This window comes from Hylobates moloch, unplaced genomic scaffold, assembly GCF_009828535.3.
Source record: "Hylobates moloch isolate HMO894 unplaced genomic scaffold, HMol_V3 SCAFFOLD_12, whole genome shotgun sequence".
Taxonomy (NCBI): domain Eukaryota; kingdom Metazoa; phylum Chordata; class Mammalia; order Primates; family Hylobatidae; genus Hylobates; species Hylobates moloch.
In genome coordinates this window covers 48,527,823-48,545,610 of record NW_026652287.1, presented here as the reverse complement: position 1 = coordinate 48,545,610, position 17,788 = coordinate 48,527,823, and the positions used below count along the sequence as shown (strand labels likewise).

The 17,788-nt window shown below is 50.8% G+C and overlaps 1 protein-coding gene and 1 long non-coding RNA gene across 3 annotated transcripts in view; one reads left to right on the top strand and one right to left on the bottom strand.

The window, feature by feature from the left end:
- Positions 1-17,605, top strand: part of AKAP8L (A-kinase anchoring protein 8 like) — a 33,365-nt gene extending 15,760 nt beyond the window's left edge. For both annotated transcript variants that reach the window (XM_032169990.2, XM_032169989.2), the window contains 10 exons: positions 1,580-2,033; positions 2,140-2,236; positions 2,319-2,389; positions 2,822-2,885; positions 3,769-3,877; positions 5,324-5,465; positions 5,554-5,659; positions 5,898-6,028; positions 17,045-17,140; positions 17,228-17,605. In XM_032169990.2, coding sequence (XP_032025881.1) covers positions 1,580-2,033; positions 2,140-2,236; positions 2,319-2,389; positions 2,822-2,885; positions 3,769-3,877; positions 5,324-5,465; positions 5,554-5,659; positions 5,898-6,028; positions 17,045-17,140; positions 17,228-17,533 — 1,576 coding nt within the window. In that variant the 3' untranslated portion in view covers positions 17,534-17,605. The remainder of the gene's footprint in view (positions 1-1,579; positions 2,034-2,139; positions 2,237-2,318; positions 2,390-2,821; positions 2,886-3,768; positions 3,878-5,323; positions 5,466-5,553; positions 5,660-5,897; positions 6,029-17,044; positions 17,141-17,227) is intronic.
- Positions 6,035-16,082, bottom strand: LOC131380899 (uncharacterized). Its single transcript, XR_009209178.1, has 3 exons — positions 15,482-16,082; positions 10,759-10,845; positions 6,035-7,102 (listed from the first exon to the last, which is right to left on the bottom strand). It is a non-coding gene; the product is annotated as an uncharacterized LOC131380899 (long non-coding RNA).
- Positions 17,606-17,788: the final 183 nt, after the last annotated feature.

The window sequence follows — 17,788 nt, the reverse complement described above, 5'->3', positions numbered from 1 at the left end:
TTTCAGCCGCCCCTCCCTCCAAGGACAGCCATTTGGAATTCTCTTGAGACTTTGCCTCCTGCGTGGTGTCAGGGCAGGACAGATGGAGTTTGGTGTGAAGGGTGTGACGAGCGTTTGGGGCTGATCACTGCGAGCTGGGCCACCCCCACATAAGGGTCGGGACAGGTGTGGGCATTTCCTGGTTACTCTCCTGTGCCTTACAAACATGTACCTGATGGAAGCACTCCTGTGAGGAACTGCTGCTGTCCTCATTTTGCAGGTGGGGATACAGAAGTGCAGGCAGGTCATACCCCGAAGGCACACAGCAAGTACGTGGTGAGGCTGGGCCTCGCCTACCAGATCTGCCCTACTCCAAAGCATCATGCTGTGGGCGTTTGTTATTAACTGAACTGGACTTGGCCCAAGAGTGCTTATGCCCAGTGTGAGGCTTCGGTGAGGAGGGTGGGTGTATCTCTAGCACGGGAGAGAGTGGAGCACCAGCTAACAGAAGAGTGAGAGCCAAGAGTAAGGAGTCGCCTGGCTGAGCACTGGTAGGGCCAAGTGAGGCCCCAGGGCTGTGGTGGCAGAGTGTGGGACAGGCACAAGGAGACTTGATGCCATGGGCTCTGTAACTCCTGGCCGAACAGTTGCAGCACTCAGAGCTGAGGGCTTGGCATGTGAGGCTTGGCCTTGTGTTGCTGCTGTGCACCTTCTTACCACAGCCTGGAGCCTGGGATCAGGGTAAGCAGAGCAGTGGCAGCGCCAACTGCTGCTCTTAGAGCTGCCGGTGCCTCTTGGTGGCCCAGGTTTAGGGAAGAGTGTGCAAGGGGAGCCCCTGTGCCTGTGAGGTGTGTGGGGTCCAGGCCTGTGGGGATGTGGGCTACGGGCTGCAGTCACGGTTAAAAGAGCTCTCTGCGGTGCCCTCTGTGTCCTGGGAGGAGGTCTGGCCTGCCTTCCCAGTTGCAATATAGGGTATATAGAGTTTGGTGCCTGGCTCTGGGTTCCAGGGTTGATGTAATACAGCTCTTTTTCTTGTCCCTGGGCAAGCTCTCAGTGTCTTCCCTGGGAAATACTCCCCCTTTTGTCTCAGAAGTTTTGGTAATGAGGGACTTTGCAGAGTTTGAAGGTTCCCCAGCCATGAGGGACAAGAACAGTGTTTCCCATGGGTATCATCAGCCTCACTGGCTGCGCATTCATTGTGCTGGACCTGCCTGCATCCTGCAGGGTGCTGGGGTACTCGGCCTTGCCCCATAAGGAGCAGCCTTGGGCGTTGCGGCTCCCACAGATGGTGCACATGTTCCCAAAGGGCTGTGGAGCAGCTCTGCCCCTTGTTGAGACTCACTGGACTAGAGCCCCTACCCCAGTTGTCAGCCCTTCTTAGGGTCCCCAAGCCAGTGTGTGGCTACATTCAAGTTTGGGGCAGTGGTGCCCCTATATCACCTGAGAGGCTGGAACTCTTTAATTGGCATTTCTGAACATTGAGCCTCCCAACCAGGGCAGGGTGGGTGCTGGACTAGGAGATTGGGGAGGGCAGGAGCAGTTGCCTGGAGGTCAGGGATCCTGAGGGGCTCCACCTGATGCTCACCCCATGCCTCTGCAGGTATGACTCTTATGAGTCCTGTGACTCGAGGGCCGTCCTGAGTGAGCGTGACCTGTACCGGTCAGGCTATGACTACAGCGAGCTTGACCCTGAGATGGAAATGGCCTATGAGGGCCAATACGATGCCTACCGCGACCAGTTCCGCATGCGTGGCAACGACACCTTCAGTCCCAGGGCACAGGGCTGGGCCCGGGATGCCCGGAGCGGCCGGCCAATGGCCTCAGGCTATGGGCGCATGTGGGAAGACCCCATGGGGGCCCGGGGCCAGTGCATGTCTGGTGCCTCTCGGCTGCCCTCCCTCTTCTCCCAGAACATCATCCCCGAGTACAGCATGTTCCAGGGCATGCGAGGTGGGGGCGCCTTCCCAGGCGGCTCCCGCTTTGGCTTCGGGTTTGGCAATGGCATGAAGCAGATGAGGCGGACCTGGAAGACCTGGACCACAGCCGACTTCCGGGTGAGTGGAGGCGGCCTTCCCCGCTGGGAAGCTTAGTTCCCACTGGGGCGGAGCTAAGGGCCGGAAGCCATGCACCCTGACACGGCTTCCCCACCTTATAACCTAGACCAAGAAGAAGAAGAGAAAGCAGGGCGGCAGTCCTGACGAGCCAGATAGCAAAGCCACCCGCACGGACTGCTCGGACAACAGCGACTCAGACAATGGTGAGCCAGCTAGGTGGTACTGGGCGGCTGCCCCCTGCCTCCGGGAGCTCCTGGGTTGAACTTACCTCCTTTTCCCTTTCAGATGAGGGCACCGAGGGAGAAGCCACAGAGGGCCTTGAAGGCACCGAGGCTGTGGAGAAGGGCTCCAGAGTGGTAAGTGGCTCTGGCTGGGCATTTTCTGTCTGCAGGCGGGGCAAGCTGGCCTGAAGAGTGGTGCTCTCCCTGGGGGCCAGAGGCAGTGCTGTGTCAGCTCTGCGTGCATGGTGACCAGCATGGGGAGGCAGTGTGGTCTGGCAGAAAGCACAGGCTGCTTAGCTGGAGGCACAGTTTCCTTGCTGGAAAATGGGACGAGCTCCCTGTGCACCAGGTAGTGGGAGGATGTGAGGTTTCTGGCACATAGCCAGGCCTTGTCATTTAAAGCCATTGTAAATAACTGGGCTACTCTGGGCCACCCTGCCTGTAGGATAGCCCTGCTCTGTCTATGGAGCAAGCAGCTGTTTTACTGTATACCGTTGATCTAATAAACTTAGTTTCTTTAAAAAAAAAAAAGGCACCTGTTTTAAAGTTGGAATTTGAAATTGTTAGGACGGAGAGGACGAGGAGGGAAAAGAGGATGGCAGAGAAGAAGGCAAAGAGGATCCAGAGAAGGGTGAGTTTTCCTGGGGTGCCTGGTGCTAGGGCGGCTCTTCCAGGGGCTCACAGTGGGAGGGACCCAGCTGAGGGCAGGGTTGTGGCAGACATGCGGCCAGTTGGGGACCTCCTTTGTGGGCCCGGGTGTGCGCTGGCAGGGGGCTTTCTTTTGCCACCTCCACCCCCTTCCCACTCTTCCTCCTCCTTCCCAGGCAGAGGCTGTGGATGGTGGTGACCCCTGCCTAGCACATTGGTTTTGCCTTCAGATGGGGGCAGCAAGTAAAAGTGTGGGGAACCCCAGGCACGCCCCCTGCCCTCGGTCCCTCAGTAACGCGCAGTTCCGAGTCCTCAGTGGCTGGTGTCCGATCTGGGACCCTCGGTGCAGTTTTTACGGCTCTGGTGTGCGTGTCCTCTCCCTTAGCGCCTCTCCAGCCCCTGTTGGGATTCCGTGTCCCCCCACCTGAGTGATGAGCGCCAGCAGGTACCTAACAGCAAATCTAGCGTCAGCCCACTGTTGCCGCGGTGCCCGGTTGGGGGTGGGCAGGGCCATGTGAGCAGCCTCCCTGCATCCCACCACCTGGCCCCTCTGAACATGTGCCAGTGTCCCCACCAAGATACCCCCTCTTTGCTTTCCAGCCTTCTCCTGGCCCACTGCACAGAGAGCGTGGGTGTCCTGGAGAGTGGAGGGGTCATCGCCTGGCCCCCATTCCTTGGGGCCTAGGCCAAACCCACTCCCTGCACAGCCCAGGATACCCAGCCCTGCTCATGGCCAGAGGCCTTGCTTGGACAGCTATTCTCGATGGACCCTCTGGAGTGGACAGCGGGTGATTCAGCCCGAGGCCGCAGGGCCTGCCCAGTCCTGGCAGAGCCAAATTGGTGACAGTGCCCATCTGCTCCCACAGGGGCCCTAACCACCCAGGATGAGAATGGCCAGACCAAGCGCAAGTTGCAGGCAGGCAAGAAGAGTCAGGACAAGCAGAAAAAGCGGCAGCGAGACCGCATGGTGGAAAGGTAACCAGTTTCCCTCCACCCCTCTGCCTCTGCCTCGCTGTGGGGCTGCCGCCAGGAGAGCAGGGCCATAGCTCTGCCAGCTCGCCGCCCTCTGGCCTCCCTTGGGAGCCGCCACCTGCTCGGCCGTGCATGGACCCTGCTTCCCGCCAGGCCCAGCTCCCAAGGCCTGACTCATACCCTGCCCCTCTGCGGCCGCCTGGCGACCGCTGGCGTCTGTGGGCCGAGACCTGACATCGCTCGGCACCGTTGCCCAGAAGCTCCGGCGCTAGGTCACTCGGCGCACGAACCCCAAGGTGCACTGGGGGCCTGATGCCCCTGAGGGAGGGGGCCAGCTCATCAGAGACTCAAGGTCCAAGGCGCCTGTGCCGCCCCAGCTAGCTGCCAGGAGGCCACCGCCGTGCCCAGGAGAGATGGCAGCACCTGTGGGCTGTGGCAGCCTCGGGCCTGCCCTCTGCCCTGCCCGCCGGCCCTGTCAGGCCGGGCCTGTCTGCGGCTGAGCCCTTCACGCCCCTTGGTCGGGTCTGTCTGCCCTCAGGGCTCCCGCACTGGCGCTTGCCTCCTCCGCCTCAGACTCTTGCTCTTGCTGGACCTTCCTCAGCCTCGCCGGCGCCTGGCCCCTGGGCTCTCCAGACAAAGCTGACCCCGTGGCCCAGATAAGGACGTCCGGCAGAGGTAGGGACCCGCCCCGAGGTCTCGGTGGCGGCTGGCCTCCTCCGCCCCTTGCCACGGCGGCCTGCTCCGGCCCAGGCCCCAGACCCCGGGCTTCTACTGTGGACACCAGGCCCAGACAGAGCACCTCGCCCAGGTGACTCCAGGCTGCCCTCTGGCAGGCCGGGCGGGCGCCCTCCTTCCAGCTCAGACTGGTCTCTTCTTGGAAGAGGAAGATGAGGCAGCAGGTGCCCAGGCCTGCTGCCTCCCATCCCTCCCGACACCACCCCCAAGCATTCTGAGCAGAGGATGGGCTGGGCCTTTGAGTCCCCCAGATCCCAGAAGGAAGATGCAGCACCTTTTCGGGCCCTGCCTCGGGACTGCGTACTCCACTCTGCACCTCAGGGCCACCTGGCTCACGCCAGGGCATCCTTCCTTCCGGTCCCCACCTGGGCCAAGTGCACACGCTCCTGCCCAGCCTTGGTAGCGAGGCCCTCCAGCAACTTTCCAGCGACTCGTTGCCTGTTGCAGCAGCTGCTGTCTCAGGCTTCAGCCTCCTGCCTGTGGGAAGGAAGAGCTCCTCCCCTGTCCCCTACGTTGCAGTAACTGCAGCCTGCAGACTTTCTGGCCCTTTCTACTCCCAACCCCACTGGTCCCAGCCTGTCCCTCTGCTGGGACCGTACTTCAGAGGCCCATGAGCAAGGCCTGTTTCAGGGCTTGTGTCTGGGTTGGGTGAGGCGGCAGCACTCTCCCCTGGGACACTTGCAGCCTCAGCCCCTCGTTTCCTTCCTGTGGCAGGATCCAGTTTGTGTGTTCTCTGTGCAAATACCGGACCTTCTATGAGGACGAGATGGCCAGCCATCTTGACAGCAAGTTCCACAAGGAACACTTTAAGTACGTAGGCACCAAGCTCCCTAAGCAGACGGCTGACTTTCTGCAGGTGAGCCTTGGAGTAACACAGCCACTCTTAGTTTCTTGGACCCCTGAGAACATAAGGCGGCCCACGTGAACCTTTATATTCCTTGCAGGAGTACGTCACCAACAAGACCAAGAAGACAGAGGAGCTCCGAAAAACTGTGGAGGACCTTGATGGCCTCATCCAGCAAATCTACAGAGACCAGGATCTGACTCAGGGTGAGGAGATTTTCAGCCCACTCCCACCAGGCAAGTCCTCAGCCTGCCCTCCTGATTCTCGGTGCAGGGTCAGGACACCCTTCTGTTCCCCCAGGGAAGGTCAGGAGAACAGCCTCGGCTCAGGCCCAGGTGGAAGTGGCAGGGCGAGTTGAGGAGGAGCTGGTGTGGTTTTTTCTCAAACACTTGGGTCTATCTTAGGCACCTGGGCCCAGTAGTGACTCCCTCCTCCCCACTACAGAAATTGCCATGGAGCATTTTGTGAAGAAGGTGGAGGCAGCCCATTGTGCAGCCTGCGACCTCTTCATTCCCATGCAGTTTGGGATCATCCAGAAGCACCTGAAGACCATGGATCACAACCGGAACCGCAGGGTGAGTGGCCACAGTGCTCTCCCTCTGTCCTGTGGGTAGATTGAGTGAGGCTTCTGGGGAGGTTGTGCAGTTAGAACCTCTGCCTGCCGGTGAGGGACTGCAGTGGAGGCAGGAGGAGGTGGATGTGGACATTTCCAGCCCAGTGCAGGCAGCACAGCTACAGAGAGACAGGTGGGAAATGGGGACTCTGCCTGGGAGAAGGTGACATATTCTGTGGGATATGGGGATCTCCATGTTCATAGGGGCCAGAGCCAGATTAGGTTCAGAAACCAAATGGAGATGATACAGTGCAAGTGTTGCTGGAGGAGAGGATTGGGCTTGAGGCTCAGGAGAGCTGCACTGAGAGGCCTGGGCTTGTTCCTGTAGGCAGTGAAGTTTCAAGTGTGGGATTAACGGGATTAGAGTTGGTGTTGAACTAGAGACTTCAGGCCTGCACCTGGGTGGGGCAGTGGGGGCCAAGGAGGAGCTCCTGCAGTCTCCAGATGAGAAGAGACCCCACCTTGGGAGTGAAGGGGAGAAGAGCAGCTGAAGGAAGGGAGCCGGAGGCTGGCATGTGGGAGTAATCAGGAGCCTGGGGTGACTCTGGTTTCTGACTTGGGGAACTGGGAGGACAGTGGTGCTGCCAAGATTGTCAGGGAGCAGGGAGCAGTAGGGAAGTGTGTTGTGGGGCATGGAGAACATAAGGCAAGAGAATGAGCAAATTCTGTCTCATTTTCCAGTGTTGCTCCAGTGCCTAGCACGGAAGCCAGAGTAGGTGTTTTCTGATTGAATGGACGATATGCTGTGTTGGAGGTGGAGGTGAAGGGGCTGTGTATCGGCAGAGAGCAAGGAGGCCCAGGACGAGGTCTGGGCCAAAGAGGGGCTTGGCTGTCTTCACCCTGGAGGAGGGTGGTGGGGTTTATGAACAGATGTTCGCATCCCAAGTGAGCGTGGGAAGCAGCATTTCTCCACCCTTTTCCATGCTCATCACAATTCGTCTCTGGGCTTTTTCGGTGTGATGATTCTGAACGGTGGACAGGGTCAGGGGTCTCTCTGGTTGCAGAGACTTAGGATTGAGAAATGCCACCAAGAGTTCTGGGAAGAAAAGGAAAGTGTCAGTTGGCTTTGGCAACAGAGAAGCTTTAGGGAACTTGCCAAAAACAGATTCTTATGCTAGGAACTAGTAGGGGTTAGAAGACTGCAGAGGATGGAAACTGTATGTCATTAATAAAAGTTGGAAAATCTGGCTGGGCGTGCTGGCTCACACGTGTAATCCCAGCATTTTGGGAGGCCAAGGTGGGCAGATCACGAGGTCAAGAGATGGAGACCTTCCTGGCCAACATGGTGAAACCCTGTCTGTACTAAAAATACAAAAATTAGCTGGGTGCGATGGCGGGCACTGTAATCCCAGCTACTCGGGAGGCTGAGGCAGAAGAATCGCTTGAACCCAGGAGGCAGAGGTTGCAGTGAGCTGAGATTGCGCCACTGCATTCTAGCCTGGTGACAGAGCGAGACTCATCTCAAAAACAAAACAAAACAAAACAAAAAAAACAAAATGCTGGGCACAGCACTTTGGGAGGCCAAGGTGGGCGGATCACGAGGTCAGGAGATTGAGACCATCCTGGCTAACATGGTGAAACCCGTCTCTACTAAAAATAGAAAAACAAAATTAGCCAGGCGTGGTGGCAGGTGCCTGTAGTCCCAGCTACTCGGGAGGCTGAGGTGGGAGAACGGCGTGAACCCGGGAGGCAGAGCTTGCAGTAAGCCAAGATTGTGCCACTGCACTTCAGCATGGGTGACAGAGCGAGACTCTGTCTCAAAAAAAAAAAAAAAGTTGGAAAATACAGGGGAGGTGATAGCAAAATATAAACTCAAAATTGATCCTAAAAGAAGTTAAAAAAAAGAACAAGCCATAGCAGCTGGTAACCGTAGAGAGGTTTGGAAGGATGACGAAAGATATTTAGAAGGCACCAGCAGTCATTGGTTTACAGAGATAATTTGAATACAATTTAAATACTGTATTTTTTAGAATTCCAGACTGTAGAGATGAATGGAAAGCTTCTAATTATTATTGTTATCTTTGGTAACAGCTTTACTGAGATAGAATCACATACTGTACAATTCACGCATTTAAAGTATACAATTCAGTAGTCTTTGGGCTGGGCGTGGTGGCTTACGCCTGCAGTCCCAGCACTTTGGGAGGCCAAGGTGGGAGGATCACTTGAGGCTAGGAGTCCAAGGTTACAGTAAGTTATGATTGCACCACCACAGTCCAGACTGGGCAACAGAGCAATACCCTGTCTCTAAAAAAACCAAACAAATGAAAAAAAAAAACAAAAAACAATTCATCGGTTTTTCATGTATTCACAGAATTCTGCAGTCATCAGTCATTCAATTACACAGTATTTGCATCACCTCAAAAAGAAACCCTTTAGCTATCAGTCCCCCAATCTCTTGTCCTCCTCCAGCCTTAGGCAGCTACTAATCTGTCTATATTTGCTTATTCTAGCTACTTCATATAAACAGAATCACATAATATGTGGTCTTCTGTGATTGGCTTCTTTCACTAAGCATGTTTTTGGGGTCCAGCCACATTGTAGCATGTATCAGAACTTCATTCCTTCATATGGCTTCATATTATTCCATTGTGTAGATAGATGTGGCACATTTTGTTTATTCATCTTTTTGGGTGTTTGGGTTGTTTTCACCTTTCGGCTATTATGAATAATGCTCTTAGAAACATTATTGTGCAAGTTTTTACGTGGACATATGTTTTCATTTCTCTTGAGTATATAACTAGGACTAGAATGTCTGGATCAAATAGTAACACTTTAACTTGTGAGGGAACTGCCAGACTATTTTCCAAAGTGACTGCACCATTTTACATTTCCACCAGCAACATATAAGGGTCCTGATTTTTCAACATACTCACGAACACTTAGTTTCTGACTTTTTTTTTTTTTTTTTTTTTTGAGATGGAGAATTGCTCTTCTTGCCCAGGCTGGAGTGCAATGGTGTGATCTCGGCTCACCACAACCTCTGCCTCGGGTCCAAGCAATTCTCCTAGCTGGGATTACAGGCATATGCCACCACTCCTGGCTAATTTTGTATTTTTAGTAGAGACGGGATTTCTCCATATTGGTCAGTCTGGTCGCGAACTCCCGACCTCAGGTGATCCCCCTGCCTTGGCCTCCCAAAGTGGTGGGATTATAGGCATAAGCCACCGCGCCCGGCATTTTCTGACTTTTTGATCTAGTCATCCTAGTGGGTGGGAAGTAGTATCTCATTGTGGTTTTGATTTGTGTAGCCCTGATGACCGACTAATGGCATCTTTTCATGGGCTGGTTGGCCATTTTTGTATCTTTGGAGAAATGTCTATTCAAGTTCTTTGTGCATTTTTAAATTGCGTTGTCTTTTGTAGAGTTCTTTTTGTAAAGTCCCATATTTGATATGATTTACAAATATTTTTGCCCATTCTGTGGGTCTTTTCATCTTGATGTGTCCTTTGTAGCACAATAGTTTTTTTATAAAGTCCAGTTTTCTTTTATTGCTTATGCTTTGGGTGTCATAACTAAGAATCTATTGATAAATCCAAGGTCACGAAGATTTACCCCTGTGTTTTCTTCTAAGAATTTTATGGTTTTAGCTTTTGCAGTTAGGCCTTTGTTCCATTTGAGTTAATTTATTTATATCTTACGTATGAGGTAAGGGTCTAACTTTATTTTTTGCATCTAGATATTAAGTTGTTCTGGCACCATTTGAAAAAAAAATGAAAGAGACTGTTTTCCCCCCCATTGAATGATCTTGGCATCTTTGTTGAAAGTCAGTTGACCATAGACATTAAGTCTTCTAATCCATGAATATGGGATGTCTTTTCATTTACTGAGATCTAGTAAATGAATTAATTTCTTTCAAATGTTTTGTAGTTTTCAGGGTGTAAGCTTTGTTCTTTATTATTAAGATTTTTTTTTTTTTTTTTTTTTTTGAGACAGAGTTTTGCTCTTGTTGCCCAGGCTGGAATGCAGTTGGCTCACTGCAACCTCCGCCTCCCGGGTTCAGGCAGTTCTCCTGTCTCAGCCTCCTGAGTAGCTGGGATTACAGGCACGCACCACCACGCCTGGCTAATTTTTTGTATTTTTAGTAGAGACAGGGTTTCACCATGTTGGCGAGGCTGTTCTCGAACTCCTGATCTCAGGGGATCCACCCGCCTCAGCCTCCCGAAGTGTGGCATTACAGGCGTGAGCCACCAGGCCCGGCCTGTTAAGATTATTTATAAGTATTTTATTATTTCTGTTACTATTATAAATGGAATTGTTTTCTTGATATTTTTGGATTATTTTTTCCATGTGTATGAAAATACTTTTTTTTTTTTAAATTCTTAAAATAGGGTCTCACTCTGTTGCCTAGGCTGGAGTGCAGTGGCACCATCATGACTCACTACAGCCTCCAACCTCCTGGGCTCAGGTAATCCTCCCACCTCAGCCTCCCAAGTAGCTGGGACTACAGGCATGTTCCACTATGCCCAGCTAATTTTTGTATTTTTTGTAGAGACAGGGTTTCACCATGTTGCCCAGGCTGGGCTCGAGCAGTCCTCCTGCCTCAGCTTTCCAAAGTACTGGGATTACAGGCGTGAGCCACTGTGCTCAGCCAATATATTGATATTATACCCTACAATCTCACTGAACTATTCGTTTTTAATGTTTCATAATTTTAATAATATTTAAACTATGGCTAGGCATTATAGCTCATACCTGCAATCCAAACACTTTAGGAGGTGAAGGTGGGAGGATTGCTTGAGTCCAGGAGTTTGAGACCAGCATGGGCAACGTAGTGAGACCCTGTGTGTATAAAAGAAACAAGTTAGCCAGGTGTGGCGGCAAGTGCCTGTAGTCCCTGCTACGCGGGAGGCTGAGGTAAGAGGATGGCTTGAGCCTATGAGGTTGAGGTTGCAGTGAGCTATGATCATACCATGCACTCCAGCATGAGTGACAGAGCAAGACCATGTCTCTAAAAAATAAAAACATAAGGCCGGGCGCAGTGGCTCATGCCTGTAATCCCAACACTTCGGGAGGCCGAGGCGAGAGGATCACGAAGTCAGGAGTTCCAGACCATCCTGGCTAACACGGTGAAACCCCGTGTCTACTAAAAATACAAAAATTAGCCAGGCTTAGTGGCGGGCACTTGTAATCCCAGCTACTTGGAAGGCTGAGGCAGGAGAATTGCTTGAACCCGGGAAGTAGAGGTTGCAGTGAGCCGAGATCATGCCATTGCACTCCAGCCTGGGCAACCAAGAGTGAAACTCTATCTCAGAAAAAGAAAAATAGATGCTGACATTCTGTTCCTCCTGGGAAGATATCATACCCCTCAATTGAGATGAGCTGGGTAGATGCGGGGAGACCTGTCTTCTTGGCTATACTGTCTGGAATGGAGTTTCCATCACACTAAGGTGGGGGAGGCAGGGATGCAATAGGTTGTGTTTCAGACATCACAACTCTTCATGGAACTGAGTTTTAGTAGCTTTTCCTCATTAAATCTTAGGAACATTTTGTATGTCCTTAGGAACATTTTCAGAGACTTTAAATGGTTGTTTTTTAGTACTTTTCATCAGTTTCACTAGGGAGTGTTCCAGGGAACTCCTCAGACTGCTATGTTAGAAGTCTGTCCTCTCAATATTTAGGAAGCTTCTTAAACCTTAATTCCAAAACTCTGATAAAGATGATACCAAAATGAAACTGTAGATTAGTTTACTATTATTAAAGATATGAAAGTGGGCTGGATTGGCCGGGCGCGGTGGCTCACACCTGTAATCCCAGCACTTTGGGAGGCCGAGGCGGGCGGATCACGAGGTCAGGAGATCAAGACCATTCTGGCTAACACAGTGAAACCCCATCTCTACTAAAAATACAAAAAATTAGCTGGGCGTATTGACAGGCGCCTGTAGTCCCAGCTACTCAAGAGGCTGAGGCAGGAGAATGGTGTGAACCCAGGAGGCGGAGGTTGCAGTGAGCCGAAATTGCACCACTGCACTCCAGCCTGGGCAACAGAGTGAGACTCCGTCTCAAAAAAAAAAAAAAAAAAAGGAAGTCGGCTGGATATAGTGGCTTATACCTGTAATCCCAGCACTTGGGGAGACTGAGGTGGGAGGATCATTTGAGCCCAGGAGTTCAAGACCAGCCTGGACAATATAGTGAGACCCTGTGTCTATAAAATTAAAAATAAAAAAGTTAGCCAAGTACTGGGGCATGTGGTCCCAGCTACTTGGGAGGCTGAGGTGGGAGGATCAACTGAGCCCAGGAGGTTGAGGCTGCAATGAGCTGTGATCATGCCACTGCATTCCAGCCGGGGCAACAGAGCAAGACTCTGTCTCAAAAAAATAAATAAAGTGCTAAATAAAATATTAGTAATTATCAATCTAGTAGTGATCCCTATGTATGATACATTATAAGTAAGGTTTGTTTCTGGAATGGAAGGATGGTTCCATAAGAAATCTAGCAACATTTGCCAGGCGCAGTGGCTCATGCCTGTAATCCCAGCACTTTGGGAGGCCAAGGTGGGCGGATCACAAGGTCAGGAGATCAAAACCATCCTGGCTAACACAGTGAAACCCCATGTCCACTAAAAATACAAAATATTAGCCAGACGTGGTGGCGGGTACCTGTAGTGCCAGCTACTCGGGAGGCTGAGGCAAGAGAATGGCATGAACCTGGGAGGCGGAGCTTGCAGTGAGCTGATATCGCGCCACTGCACTCCAGCCTGGGCGACAAAGCAAGACTCCGTCTCAAAAAAAAAAAAAATCTAGCAATATTATTGGTATAATGCAAACTCTCTTTATGTGCAAATAATGTGATTATGCTCTTAGAAAAGCTGAATGATCCCAGCAAAATGTTCTTAGAATTAATAGAATTTGGTAAGGGGATGGGATTCAAAATAGCATACAAAAAGTAGTAGTGTTTCTCTATTCTAGTATTAACCGGTTAGAAATTTAAATAGAAAGAAAAACTACTTAAAATAACCACACAATGTATGAAATAGCTAAGAATACAGATTTAAGAAGAAAGACTTGAGGGCCAGGTACGGTGGCTCATGCCTGTAATCCCAGCACTTCGGGGAGGCCAAGGCGGGTGGATTGCCTGAGGTCAGGAGTTTGAGACCAGCCTGGACAACATAGTGAAACCCTGTCTCTACTAAAATACAAAAAATTAGCTGGACGTGGTCATGGGCGCCTGTAATCCCAGCTACTTGGGAGGCTGAAGCAGAAAATTGTTTGAACCTTGGAGGCAGAGGTTGCAGTGAGCTGAGATCGTGCCACTGCACTTCAGCCTGAGCAACAGAGCTAGACTCCATCTCAAAAAAAAAAAGAAGAAAAATAAGACCTTAATGAATAGAGGAATGTTCTGTGTTCTTAAATAGGCGATTTAATAGTGAAACAAAACAAAAACCAGTTCTCTCCAAATTAATATAGACAGCACAATTCTAGTCAAAAATATCAGTCGGGGAGTAGGACTGAATGAAATGAAATTATTTTAAAGTTTTACATTGTAACATTCAGTCTAACAATAGCTGAGAGATTGATTTTGGAAATATTAAAACTTACTACAAAGCTGCTGCAATTAAAAAACAAAAAAGTGATATTAGCATAGTAATGAAACAGTGGAACCAGAATAGAGAGTCTAGCAAAGGATCTCAGTATGTTTCAGACTTAGTAATTTGTTAAAGTTAGTACAGATATTTTATCTGAAACCTTAGGGCCAGAAGCCTCAGAATTAATTTTTCAGCTTCAGAAAGCCAATACTGCAAGGCTGGGCACAGTGGCTCACACCTGCAATCCCAGCACTTTGGGAGGCTTAGGTGGGATTGCTTGAGCCCAGGAGTTCCTGACCATAGTGAGACCTCGTCTCTACAAAAAATAAAAAATTAGCCAAGCATGGTGGTGAGTGCCTATAATCCCAGCTACTCAAGAGGCTAGGGTGGGAAGATCACTTGAGCCCAGGAGTTTGAGGCTGCAGTGAGCCGTGATCACACAATGGCAGTGCAGCCTGAGCAACAGAGTGAGACTCCTATCTCTAAAATAAAATAAAAAGAAAGACAATATGGTACTAGCACTAACCTCTCCAACAGGATCTGGGGAAAGCGCCTTGTAGTTGAGTCATCAATAATTCTTCACATGACTTATATATAAATGAAAAATGTAATGTCAGTTCATATTTAGCCACCAAATGAATTTTGGGGGAAGACTTGTTTTCTAGAGCCTTTTGGATTTCCAGTTTATAGATAAAGGATTGTAAACCTATATGCCAATTTGGTAGGGAAATAATGGTTTGTTTTGTATATTTCTGGAAAAGAAAATTTTGGACCCTCTACCTCATAACATATACAGATTGAGTTCATCGTCATTTGAAAATCCGAAATGCTCCAAAATCCAAAACTTTTTTTTTTTTTTTTTTTTTAAAGAATTGAGTCTTGCCATGTTGTGCAGGATGGAGTGCAGTGACTGGTCACAAAGGAAATCATTGCACACTGTAGCCTTGAACTCCTGAACTCGAGTGATCCTCCTGCATCAGCCTCATGAGAGTAGCTGAGACTACAGGCACGAGCCACTGTGCCCAGTAAAATCTGACTTTTTCAGCACAGATATGACAAAGTAAATGCTCACTGAAGCATTTCAGATTTTGGGTTTTTGGAGTAGGGATGCTCAACTGATTAAGTATAATGCAAATATTCCAAAATCTGAAAGACTTCTGGTCATAAGCACTTTGGATAAGGGATACTCAATCTGCACCAAATTCTAGAAAATTTGGCTGGGCGTGGTGGCTCACGCCTGTAATCACAGCACTTTGGGAAGCTGAGATGGGTGGAGGTCCTGAGCTCAGGAGCTCAAGACCAGTCTGGGCAACATAGGAAAACCCTGTGTCTACTAAAAATACAAAAAATTAGCTGGGTGTGGTGGTGCGTGCCTGTAGTCCCAGCTAGTCAGGAGGCTGAGGCATGTGAATTGCCTAAACCTGGGAGGCGGAGGTTGCGGTGAACTGAGAGCCCCTGCACTCCAGCCTGGGCGACAGAGTGAGACTGTCTAAAAAAAGAGAAATTTTATTTTATTTTTATTTATTTATTTATTTTTGAGACGGAGTCTCGCTTTTTCACCCAGGCTGGAGTGCAGTGGCTCAATCTCGGCTCACTGCAAGCTCCGCCTCCCGGGTTCACGCCATTCTCCTGCCTCAGCCTCTCCAAGTAGCTGGGACTACAGGCACCCGCCACCACGCCCGGCTAATTTTTTGTATTTTTAGTAGAGAAGGGGTTTCACCGTGGTCTCGATCTCCTGACCTCATGATCCGCCCGCCTCGGCCTCCCAAAGTGCTGGGATTACAAGCGTGAGCCACCGCGCCTGGCAAGAAATTTTAAATGTGAAAAATAAAACCAAGATCAGAAAATAGTTAGAAAATTATAAACTGTGGGCGAGTGTTCCAGTGTGCTTACCAGAGCATTCACTCGCTGGTGGGCAGGGAAATGCTGTGGGAGGCAGCAGCACAGATTCTTCTGTCTTTTATCCACAGCAAAAATATCCAACAGTGACAACATCCAATGCTGATGGGCAGGCAGGAGGACCAGGTCATTGTTTTAACACAGGTGGAAGAAGCATGACTTGCAAATGTTTTGCAGTTAATTGGGCACTATCACTTTGAAACCAAACCTGGTTAGAAGGAAAAGCACCAGCATGGAAGTGTAGAAGTTTATTCTGGTGTTGCTGGGTTATGGTGGAGAAAATCTGGAAGCAACATAAATGTGCCTCAGTTGGGAGAATTTATGGTGTGGTTATCTGGACATCTAGAGCCAGGAGGATAAAGTGTTGGCAAGTGAGAAAGAGTCACTAAGGAATGGTCTATAGTAGTATCCTAATTGTGTATCTTTAGTTTGTTATGAGCATGTACGATGTCTGTTAATATTTTCCTCCAGTAGTAGAGAAAACGTGCTAAGGAAAAAAAAAAATGAAGATGGAGAGAGTAGAAACAGCAAGTGAGAAGGCTTTCTGAAACATGTAAATAGAGTGGGAGGGACTCAATGGGCTCTCCCACCCCACCAAAAATATCCTTCTTTTAGCTTATGGTTTTTATAATGATCAAAGTGAGATTTGCCTGTACTCCCACCATGAGGAAATGGGCCAGCATACTGACGGAAATCCTTCCAGACAAAATGGCTCTGGCATGCTCTGCAGACAGTACTACATTATACACCTTTCTTATGCCAGTGGAGAGATGAGCCCGATTTGAAGGGCTGCATGATGTTCTTTTGAATGTACGATTTATTTAACCTCTTCTGCACTGAGGAACGTTTAGGTGTTTTCCCATTTTTCACCACTACAATCAGTGTGCACGCATGTTTCCATTTCTTAAATTTAGGGTACGTTCTGGGAAGGGATTAATGAGACAGATTTTTACTTTTCATACATTCTGTCAAACTGCTTTCCAAAAAATATGGAAACAGTTGATCCTTCCACCAGCAGAGAAGAGTCTCTTCACCCTTGCATCACTGGGAATAATTCTTCATTCTTGGAATTCTGTGGGTTAAAAAGACATGTTTCATTAAATATCTGTTCCTGCTTTTATATCTTCCCCGTTGGCCCCAAAGTGCTCCTTGCCTATTAGCATAGTTGGCACCTTGTTACGGGTTGCACCTTTGGCTCTTAGTTTCTTAATTGTTCACTGCTTATAGCTTTTTTGTAAGCAAATCAGATTTCTGTAATACAGCCGTAAAGATAGAGATCTATAGATCTGTATTTTTAATTACCTACAGTAAGTGTGGTGTGGAAGGAGGGAATTTGAACAAAGATCAGATAGGTTGTGGTTCCATGCTGGTAGAGGCCCTCCGTTGGCGGGGCTGGAAGTGCGTGGGTGCGGGGGCGGGGCGGGGTCCCTCTAAGCTGGCAGGGTCGGGGCCCCTCTAAGCTGGCAGGGTCGGGGCCCCTCTAAGCTGGCGGGGTCGGGGCGGTAACTTGTAGGGCACTCAGACCAGCCTCTCCAGCCCCTTCTGCCCTGCCCGCAGCTCATGATGGAGCAGTCCAAGAAGTCCTCGCTCATGGTGGCCCGCAGTATTCTCAACAACAAGCTCATCAGCAAGAAGCTGGAGCGCTACCTGAAGGTGAGGCGCTGGTCCAGGCCTGGCCCTGTCCCCAGCTTAATCCCCGCCTGTGCTCCCTCCCTTCAGTGTCCGCGCCCCTCCCCACAGGGCGAGAACCCTTTCACCGACAGCCCCGAGGAGGAGAAGGAGCAGGAGGAGGCTGAGGGCGGTGCCCTGGACGAGGTGGCGCAGGGCGAAGCGGCAGGGGTCTCAGAGGGCGCAGAGGGCGCGCCGGCGCAGCCTCCCGTGCCCCCAGAGCCAGCGCCCGGGGCCGTGTCGCCGCCACCGCCGCCGCCCCCAGAGGAGGAGGAGGGCGCCGTGCCCTTGCTGGGAGGGGCGCTGCAACGCCAGATCCGCGGCATCCCGGGCCTCGACGTGGAGGACGACGAGGAGGGCGGCGGGGGCGCCCCGTGACCTGAGCTCGGAGCGGGCAGGGCCCGCGTGGCCGAAGCTGGAAGCCAAATCTAATAAAGTTTTCCCATCCCACCTCCGGGTTTCTGTTACTGTGCCGCGCGGGCGGGGCGGGCAGAGAGGCGGGGTGCGCGTGCGCGCGGGCCGGGCCGTCGGGCACCGCAATGGGACCACAACTCCCATCAGGCTACGGAGGTGGATATTAGCAGCCCGAAAGGCCAGCTGGGACGGCGAGGGCGGGCCCTCGTGAAGACCAGC